Source organism: Bubalus kerabau, chromosome 17 (assembly GCF_029407905.1).
Source record: "Bubalus kerabau isolate K-KA32 ecotype Philippines breed swamp buffalo chromosome 17, PCC_UOA_SB_1v2, whole genome shotgun sequence".
NCBI classification, from domain to species: Eukaryota; Metazoa; Chordata; class Mammalia; order Artiodactyla; family Bovidae; genus Bubalus; species Bubalus kerabau.
In genome coordinates this window covers 68,836,675-68,847,370 of record NC_073640.1, presented here as the reverse complement: position 1 = coordinate 68,847,370, position 10,696 = coordinate 68,836,675, and the positions used below count along the sequence as shown (strand labels likewise).

Here is a 10,696-nt window from a genome sequence, read left to right as displayed (position 1 = left end):
ATGCCCAAGTGGAAGTCTGGTTTTAGGAATTAAAGTGATCACACATTATTGGTGTTTTGGGCAATGTGGGAAAAAAACCAGAAGAGCTGTTTCTAAGGTCATGCCATTAAAAGCACACCTCTCTCCAAACTGCTGCATATTCTGTCAAGACAGCTGACACAGTTTAGTTCTGTTAACTGATGGCAGTCAGAGTACAGTGTTTATTCCATGAGCACTTTTGCACTCATCTAAATTTAGCCATCTCTAATCATATATTGTGAAATAATGTTACAAAGATAGTACTGATTTTCTAACTTTTAGCTTCTCTTCAACTTGTAAGGTTGCAAAATAGCAAAAATAATAGTGAGGTCCTCTGTATTGTTTTTACATTTTCCTGACAAGATCTGGCACAGTTTTTTAATTTAGCATTAGTAGACGCTGTTTTTGACAACCAATGAGGTAATGTCTAAAAATCTTATGGATAGTCTTAGCAGGTTTTGTTTTGGTTGGTTTCCTCATATGGAACCTTAAAGGATCCCTAATGGCCAAAACAATCTTGAAAAGGAAGAACAAAATTGGAAGAACAAAGTTGGAAGAACAAAGAGGCCAAAGTTGGCCTCTCTCACTTCCGATTTCAAAACATGTTAAAAGAGCTACAGTAATCAAAACTGTGGAACTGCCATAAAGGAAGATATTTATCCAGTGGAACACAACAGGGACAGCAGAAATAAACTCTTATACATATGGTCAAATGATCTTTAACAAGGGTGCCAAGACCACACACTGAGGAAAAGACAAGCTCTTCAACAAATAGGGCTGAGGAAACTGGATATCCACGTGCAAAAGAAAGGAGGAGGACCCCAACCTTACATTAAATAAAACAGCTCAAAATGGACTAAAGACCTAAACCTAAGATATGAAGCTCCTAGAAGAAAACAAGGGAAAAGCTTCATGACACTGCATCTGACTGTGAGTTTTCGGATATGGTACCAAGAGTGCAGACGCCAGAAGTAAGACTGGACAGATGGGACGACACCAAACCTAAACACTTCTGTGCATCAGAGGAAAGAATCACAGGGTGAACAGGCAACCTACAGAATGGGGCAAGGCATCTAAAATCATGTATCTGGCAAAGGGCTAATATACAGACAATATAAAGAACTAAAACTCAACAAAAAAATAACATGATTTTAAAATGGGCAAAGGATTTGAATAGACATTTCTCCAAGAATACATACAGATGGCCAACAGGCATAAGATTCAGTATTCAGAGTTTGGTATTAGGAAATCTATTCATGTAATCCATATTTTATGGATTGAAAGAAAAAAACTTAATAAAATATGAAAAAGTAGATGCTTCTTTAAGCGAAGAAAAATCCCTATGTCATTCCTATGGCTGATATTATGCTTAATAAAAGTTATTAAAAATATTCCTGTTAAGGTCAAGAACAAGATTAGTATGTAAAACCCCTCTTAATACTGTTCTGGAGGTATTACATAATCAGCATCCTAGTCAGGCAAGAGAAAAAAACCTGTAAAATAAAAAAAGGTAAAAATATCACCATTTGCATATATATATATATATATAATCAAATGCTTGGAAAGCTCAAGAGAGTTACATTAAAAAACTGTCATAAACAATGAGAAAATTCAATAAATTGGGTCAGCTACAAAATTCATCTGAAGATGTGAATAACTTTTGTTGTATTAGTTATATTAACTGAAAATAACCAGTTGGAGTATCATATGGATGAATGCTGTATTAATCCATTTTATAGATTATGCCATTTTCAACGGCAATAAATATAAACTACCTAGGAATAAATGTAATAAGACATACAAAATCTTTATTAAAAAAATGTGAAAATCTTCATCAGGTATAGTCATAAAGGGAAGGGAAAAGCCTGTCATGTTCTTCAATAGGAGACTCCACATGATAAAATCAGTTTTCTCTTAAATTAATCTATATATTTACAGTGATTACAGTAGGGGGAAAAATGCATGATTTTTTTGGAAAGCAAATATTCTGATTCTAAAATTTAGATAGAAACGTAAATGAGAACAGCCAGGAAAATTCTGAAAAACAAGAATGAAGAGGGACTAATACCAGATATATAAAACATTTAAACCCTTAATAAACTAAAACAGTAATGGTATAGACACACGGTTAGAGATTAATGGGCTACAACAGAAAGTCCAAAAATAGATTCGGTGCGCAGATGATAAAGCAGACGACAAAGCTGGCTTTATACATTAGTGATGAAGAGATGAACTGATAAATGCCGTCTGAATAACTGGATAATCTGGAAAGTAACATGAAATCACATCTTACACTAGGAAAAATTCAATATGAATCATAAATTTCATCGTAAATAAGCTAGAAAAAAATCACAGGAGACGCCTAACCTGAAACGGTGAAGTTCTGTTTAAATATGACACAAACCCACAGGACAAAGGAGTAAACAAACTGAGCACCTCAAACACACATTGTCAAAACTCAGAGGACAAAAGCAAAAATCTGTCCTCTGACATCCTTGGTGTGGTAGGTACAACAGCCTCCCTGAGACGTCCGTGTCCTAATTCCCGGAACCTCAACGTATTAGGTTACAGGGCAGCACACGCCCCCCTCTCCCCATGCTCATCCCGTACCTGACCTCACTCACGCCCAGGGCTCATGCTTGCTTCTTAAGTTCCCATTTAAAATTATCTTATAGTACACTGCGTGTTGCAGAAACTCTTTATGGACGTGAATTTGCTCCCATGTTACACGGTGGCTTTGAGTCTCATCAGGGAAGATTTTGCACACACACGCATGTTTGCACACACACGCATGTATACACACACACCCACACCCACACATACACCACGTACACACACACCCACACATCACCCCCTCGGGAACATCTGGTAATGTCTGGAGACATTTTTGGCTTTACAACCGAGGGGAGGCCAGGGAGCCTGCTAAACATCCTGCCATGCATAGAATGACATCCCCTCTTCCCGCCTCAAGTAGCTCCCCAACAAAGAATTATCCCACCGCTGAGGGTGAGAAACCCCCCATCCAGAGCAGGAGCACCCTAGGCAAAAAAGGACAGCTGGGGACAAAGCCTCAAAACAGGAAGACACTTGATGCATCAAAGCCGGCAGGTGTGGACTCCCACTGTCCACTCTCATGCCCCTGCAGCAGAGCTGAGTAGCTGTGGCCCAGACCAGAGAGCTGGCAAAACCTGAAATGTGTCCTGTCTGGACCTTGAAAGAAGACATCTGCCAAACTCTATGTGAATGGAACAGCAGGAGAGGCTGGTGTGGCTGTAACAGAGCAAGCAACATGGGGTGGTGCGAGATGGAATCAGGGTGGAGGCAGGCGACAGGTTACAGAGAGCACGGCGGGCCGACAGAAGCTGCGGGGACGCTGAAAGCGCCCTGCTCTGCACTGTCCACTAGGGCAGCCCTCACTGCTCACGGCTACTCGGCAGCTGAAGTGTGGCGTGGGCAGCTGTGACAGGGAATTTTACTCTTCATTTTAATTAAAAGTTTCAGTTAAAAGCCGTGCCACGTGTGGCCGACGGCTACAGTATAGACAGAGCCTTCTAGGCCATGGGATAGATTCGGGCTGGTCTCTTGAGTGAGACAGGAAGCCGTGGGCAAGCTGTGAGCAGAGATGTAATACACCCTCGCTGAAGATTGAGAAGGGCTTCCCAGGTGGCCCAGGGGTAAAGAATCCGCCTGCCAGTGCAGGAGACCCAGGAGACGTGGGCCTGATCCCTGGCGCAGGAAAAGCCCCTGGGGCAGGAAATGGCAGCCCACTCCAGGATGCTTGCCTGGAGAATCCCAGAACAGAGGAGCCTGGCGGGCTCTAGTCCATGGGGCTGCAAAGAGTCGGACACGACTGAGCACGTACGAATACACACACGTGCACGCACACACACGCACGCACAGAGGACCCCCCCCACACACACACATATAACAGTACTGTTTGAAATCAGGACATGTGCATCCAGCACGCACGCACTCTGGCTGCCGTGTGGAGACTGCCCTGTGGTGGACAAGAGTGGACAGAGTGCGGGGGAGGCCACTGCACTTCCAAGTGGCGGGGCGAATGCGGGAGGCAGCAGCGTTGCTTGTTGGTGAGAAGTGCTTAAATTCTGGATGTAGAGCTAACAGGATCTGCTGACAGACTGAGTATGTGTGTGAGATGGAAAGGCCAGGGATGCTTCAGCAGTTTTTGACTTAAGCAAGTCGAGCAGAGTCCCCTAGTACTGATGTGCAGAAGAAACGGGGAGGGGTATACCTGTCGGGAACGACCACCAAGGACTCCCTTTGGGACGTCAGTTCAAGGTGTCTGGTGGACATCCAAGTGGAGCTGACAGGGTACAGGTACTGAGTTCAGGGAGAAGCTGAAGCTGAAGGTAGAGCTTCATCCGGTGATGGAAACATTCTGTATCTGCACTGTCCAGTAGAGAAGCCACAGGCCACAAAATAGCTACTGAACACCTGGAATGTCAAGTGCAACTGAGGTACTGAATTTTGAAATGGATATTATTGTAGGAAATTGCCGGGAGCCGGCATATTGCATGTTGAGTGCATATTGCATATTGCATATTGAGTGCAGCACTTTCCACAGCATCATCTTTCAGGATCTGGAATAGCTCAACTGGAATTCTATTACTGCCGGGAGCAGGAGCTCCGCCCATGGCAAAGGTCATGAGGAAGGAGGCTCGGCACACGCAAAGGCGGGATCGAGCCTCAGGAGTCCCCCTGGACATTCTCGAGCATCTACCCCCAAACCAGAGTATGCCTACTTTCGGCTTTGTGCTCTCACCTACACCTCTGACTTTACGGGGGCTGTCCCCCACTACCGCTCTCTGAAAAAAGAGTTAGCTTACAGGTCCAGTTAATAATTCCTGGGTGTGACAGTGTTTCAACCTACAAACTCCTTTGGAAATCCTCTAGCCTGCCTGAGTAGGTTTTTCCGGCCACATGAGATTGTTCAGAGCCTCCCAACTGTGAGAGGCAGGAGATGTTCTAAACTGTCTAAACACAGATTCTTTTGAGTAGTTAAAAGATTGATGAGAAATTGTATTGGTGAAGGGTTTTTCACTTATTGGGCCAATGTTTGCTGCTAAGTCTCCATACTCCGTACCTACTGTGTCCTTGGCGGTGTATTGATTGATATAATGGGTGTATAGAAATGTAAGTAGTAGCCTCAATGTTTGTAACCTTGGACCCTTGAGTTAATTCTTTTCTTGATTGAGCCCACCTCACCTTCGCCCTATAGGAATGCAGCTTTGTCCAATGCTTTTTTGGAGGCTAGTGCCTGACTTTGGAATAATCACCTTTAGAGAAAGAAAAGTTTCTTAAAATGTTAACAGGCCTCCTGGCCAGAAGATGATGTAATTCACCTGAACTTTTGCATATGGTAAGTTTGAAAGCCTGGCTTCGATTAGGACCAGGAACTGCTGTCCTTGCATGACTTCACCCCTTCCCCCATTATCCTCTATGCACAACTTTAGGTATAAAAACTACTTTGGAAAATAAAGTGCGGGCCTTGTTCATCGAAACTTGGTCTCCCCATGTCGCTCTCTCTTTCAAATTCTGGCTGAGTCTCCATCTGGAGCGTGGAACCCGCCATGCTTGCTAATTATGCCTGGGCTTCTAAGATTCGACCGGGGAGGCCTCAGTGTCTCCTCTCCTTCGGGAGAACGGAAGGATGCCTGCGGCCTACGTAAGTGGTGCAAACTTCTTGTCTTGAAGTTTTATTGGTCTCCCGCGTAAACCAAGCTACTCAGCCTCTTTTCTCCACTGAATTTTCCTCCTGAGCTATCCTTATTTCAGCCGCTTTTCTCCACTGAATTTCCTCACTGAGCTATCCTTATTCTATTACTCTTTGTATCCTTAATTAAAGTGTAATTAAGCAGTTGTTTCCTGACCCTTGCCTATGCCGTCTCTCCTTCGAATACCCTGGATCAGCTGGGGCTGGACCCCAGCAGGAAATTCCCTGGTGGCCCCGTGGTTAGGACTCCCATGCTTTTACTGCCTAGGGCCTGGGTGCAATATCTAGTCAGGACATGAAGATTCCACAAACCTGGAGGCATAGCCAAAAAAAAAAAAAAGTGAAATCTGTGGTACATATACACAACGGAGTATTACTCAGCCATTAAAAGGAACACATTTGAATCAGTTCTAATGAGGTGGATGAAACTGGAGCCTATTATACACAGTGAAGTAAGCCAGAAAGAAAAACACCAATACAGTATACTAACGCATATATATGGAATTTAGAAAGATGATAACGATAACCCTGTATACAAGATAGCAAAAGAGACACTGATGTATAGAACAGTCTTTTGAACTCTGGGAGAGGGAGAGGGTGGGATGATTTGGGAGAAGGGCATTGAAATACGTATAATATCATATATGAAACGAGTCACCAGTCCAGATTCGAGGCACGATGCTGGATGCTTGGGGCTGGTGCATTGGGACGACCCAGGGGATGGTGTGGGGAGGGAGGAGGGAGGAGGGTTCAGGATGGGGAACACGTGTATACCTGTGGCGGATTCATTTCGATATTTGGCAAAACCAATACAATATTGTAAAGTTTAAAAATAAAATAAAATTAAAAAAAAAATGTATCTGCTTATAGTGAATTTAAGTTTCCATGGCCACGTGTGGCCGGTGGCTCCTCCTTAGCCAGCACAGGTGTGAACGGTGTGTATCGCGCGGTCCTGGAGAAGGTCTTGGGGAACAGACATACACAGCAGAGGCCCAGGTCTGAGCCCGGGGTGCTCTAGCTTGTACTGAAGGTGAGCTCCAGCTCAAAGTGCCTGCCTCCTCATCAGCCTGCTGGGCAGTCAACCACACTGTGTTCTCTCTTCCCACACATGCCCCACTCACCTGGGCACAGGCCTCCTGTCACCACTTCCTCCACCGTCCAGGGCTCTTTGCCTTGCTCCAGGAAGGAGATCACATCAGGTTTGGAAATGGCAAGACCTGGATGTAAGAGAAAAACATGCCACCCGGTTATGCTGTGAGGCCTCAGAATTCAGACCAGGGCCTGGTTAACAAGCAAGACAGGCAAGAAGGGCCAAGGGAATAGGAGAGTCACATGAGGGTTGGGGCAGATGCAGCTTCAGGCCAAGGAGCTGCCCTTTAACCTCTCAAAAGACCCTCAACATTGACAAGGAACCCATGTGGCCTGGGGTAACCTCCAAAGTAACAGACCTTACCCAGGGAGACCAGGTTGCTATAGGTCTCCAACATCACGTCTCTGTACAAATCCCTCTGAGTGGGTGCCAGCTGTTCCCATTCTTCTTGGGAGAAGACTACAACCACATCCCTGAATAAGTCTGACCCCTGGAACAACAGGCAGGTATGTATAAGCATATTTCAAGGCAACATTTTTCCATGGGATGAGAGGTGATGGAGGAGGTCTCTGCAGGAATGGTGTGTCCTGGTGAAAAAGAAGGCTGGGGCTGGGGGCACCTGACGTGACAGGAAAAGATGAGCACAGGTGAGAGAGGTTCAAGTATTCTTGAACTTTCCTTTCTACTACAAACCAAAGCTTGTGTACTCGGGTCTAGGAGGAAAATTAAATCCAGCCAAATCGAGTCTTCCCGGTTAGGACAGTGTAGTCGAGCATACTGCCCACCCTGTGCTTGGCACACGATAAACTCTCGTGTGAGGCCTGCCATCTGTACTTCTATGGAGTAACAGCAACAAAACCCAACAATTTTGGGGTAGTCTTTCCTCAAAATATTTTATTAAAAGAAATACTTAATATCTTGTGCATGCTCAGTCATGTCCGACTCTTTGTGACCCCATGGACTGTAGCCCCCCAGGCTCCTCTGTCCATGGACTTTTTCAGGCAAGAAAAAAACTGTCCACGACTTTTTCAGCGTGGTTTGCCATTTCCTCCTCCAGGGGAATCTTCCTGGCCCAGGGATGGAACCTGCATCTCCTGCATTGGCGGGTGGATTCCTTACCACTGAGCCACCTGGGAAGCCTGGTGTTTTATCTTAGAAAACAGAATTTTCGTTTGTCAGGAACTGCTTGAAGACACAGGCTCATCATTATATGAAAACATGTCACACAAATTTTTCCTTATGGGAAAAATCTTGAGTGATGACTACTTTTATTAGCTGCATAATTTACTATCAAGTGAAATAACTGATTCAACCTTTCTTTTACTTTGGATGCAGAGGTGTCTAAGGTCTTTCTGTTCTTTCAAAACTATGACTATCCAGATTCGGAGCAATGCATCCATCTAACTAACTGTCTTACAGTCCCAGCTCTGCACTGCTCCTGCTCTTAAGCTGAAGAAGCTGGTGGAGAATGACCGAGATTCACATGCTCTGTTCAGCCTCAAACTGGACCTTAATGCGGGCATTTAATCTCATAGATGCCCGATAAACTTCAGTTACACATCCAGCTGTCAGTACAGGAGATGGTGACCCCACAGTGAAACTGAGCCCAACCAATACCAACTCCCCTGATGTTGTGTGTGTGATCTCTCATCAGTATTCATCTCCATTTCATCAAATTTCAGTTCTTGTAAGGCATGTTCTCATTTTATATAAGGAAATAGATTTCTTCTCCCTCTGGCCTCCCAGCAGAATACCAAGCCATCAGAAGACATAGAATGCTATATAGGATGAATCCACGTGGGCACTGGTCAGCGTGGATGGGGCCAAGGGGGAGGGAACCTCTGAGAAGCAGATTCTTGGGTGGAACCCAGGTGGGAAACTTCAGGATAAGGAACACAAATATTTACATGATTTGAAAACTCACGAGGGACATGACTGTCAGGATTTCATGGGCTGCTGCGGCCTCCTCTTGGTTTGTCTCTTGGGGAAGGGCAGAGTCCTGAGATGACAGACCTGAGGGGGGAAAGAGCAATCATATGAGAGGCCGGGCTTGCCTCACGGCTCCCGGAAAGTGCGCAGTGACAGTGCCCACCTCTCCTCCCCACTCCCCAATTACAGGGAGCCTTTCCCAGCTCCACCTTGGCACTCATGCGATCTGAGGTGGGGATGCACAGACCTGGTCCAGCAACAGAATCGGGTCCCTGGGACCAGGAAGGCTGTCCTCGGGCTAGGGAGCACAGCCTGCCTGATCTGCTCAGTGAGACCTTCCCAGAACCAAACCGTTTAACTCTCGTGCCCACACTGTAACACCTTTGGAGGTCTCCCTGGCTCTTAAACTAACGTTCTAATTAATAAAGAACCCTACAGCCCTACCTAAGGTCTGGCAGGCAACATTGTGCAGACCCTGCCTTGAGGCAACAGATGTTTGCAGTGGGCAAATAGATGGGGCAGGCCCCGTTCTCCACCATAAATAAGCCTCTGCACAGAGATGTAAGTGAGCGAAGCTCTGGGTACAGCATTTGCTGAAAAACAGAATCAAGATGAGTACATAACAGTTCACAAGTAGGCGAGTGGTTGAATCATATGATGGATGTCAAGCAACTATCAAAAGTCATGTGGGACAACATCAACCGACAAATATATTTGCAACTGGATCCCTTCTACAACAAGGTAACATTCAGCAACAGAGGTCAAACCCGCCCACCTACTGACAGGCAGGCTAACACCGCCCCCCCCCCCCCAAACTAAACTGGAATGGAAAACATCCAAGTATTAAGAATGATGCCATTTAACCACTTTCTGAGTTCATCAGTAAAACAGTAGTATTTTATAAAAGAGCTTAGGACATTGCCCAACATGTAACAAATACTTAATGTGTAAACGGAATAATGATTTTGTTTAGTCGCTAAGTAGTGTAGGACTCTTGCGACCCATGGACTGTAGCCCACCAGGCCCCTCTGTCCATGGGATTCTCCAGGCAAGAATACTGGAATGGGTTATCATTTCCTTCTCCAGGGGAATCTTTCCCAACCAGGATCGAACCCGTGTCTCCCGCATTGCAGGTGGATTCTTTACCACTGAGCTATCGGGGAAGCCCACTGTTCCTTAATGTCATGTAGAAGGACGTTTTCCTTATGACAACTTTCTTTAAAGCATAATTTACATTCGCTGTAACTATTTCATTACAGGGGTGGCCCGTGATTTACTCAGCCATCTTCCCATGAATAAACCATGGAAGTGAAAGTCGCTCAGTTGTGTCCAACTCTTTGGGACCCCACGGACTATACGGTCCATGGAATTCTCCAGGCCAGAATACTGGAGGGGGTTGCCTTTCCCTTCTCCGGGGATCTTCTCAACCCAGGGATCGAACCCAGGTCTCCCGCATTGCAGGCGGATTCTTTACCAGCTGAGCCACAAGGTAATCCCCAATGGTTGGACAAATTTTGAACAAGATCCTCTAAAATGTTTCCAAGTCGCTGCTTGTAAACTAGAGGTTCCAAATTTCCAGGGGTCTTCCAACTCTGAAAGTCTCATGAGACAAGACTTCACCCCAAATTTTTAAAAGGATGCATAAGAAAAATGCAAAACATCCATAAGCAAGCACTTTCTGGTGGCCGGAACCCCAACAGGCACACCCACCTAAGGGGTCCATGGACCCGGGCTATGAGCCCTGACGGCAACAGGGGGCGACAGCAGGGCGCGCCGCGGGGGCCGATGGGGAGTGTAGTCCGGAGCCCGGAAAGCCGCAGACCGACGGCGAAACGAGACGTTCCCGTTCTTTCCAGGCCCGTGACCCGCCCGGCCGCAGCGCCCAGTTGGGCGCAGACCCCGGGGCTCCTGGTAAGATCCGGAGC

At 45.9% G+C, this 10,696-nt stretch overlaps 1 protein-coding gene across 1 annotated transcript in view; it reads right to left on the bottom strand.

The window, feature by feature from the left end:
* ZNF582 (zinc finger protein 582) overlaps positions 1-10,696 on the bottom strand; it is a 13,668-nt gene extending 2,972 nt beyond the window's left edge. The window contains exons 1-4 of the mRNA XM_055553723.1: positions 10,482-10,696; positions 8,767-8,855; positions 7,206-7,332; positions 6,874-6,969 (exon numbers count right to left, since the gene is read on the bottom strand). Coding sequence (XP_055409698.1) covers positions 6,874-6,969; positions 7,206-7,332; positions 8,767-8,855; positions 10,482-10,494 — 325 coding nt within the window. The 5' untranslated portion in view covers positions 10,495-10,696. The remainder of the gene's footprint in view (positions 1-6,873; positions 6,970-7,205; positions 7,333-8,766; positions 8,856-10,481) is intronic.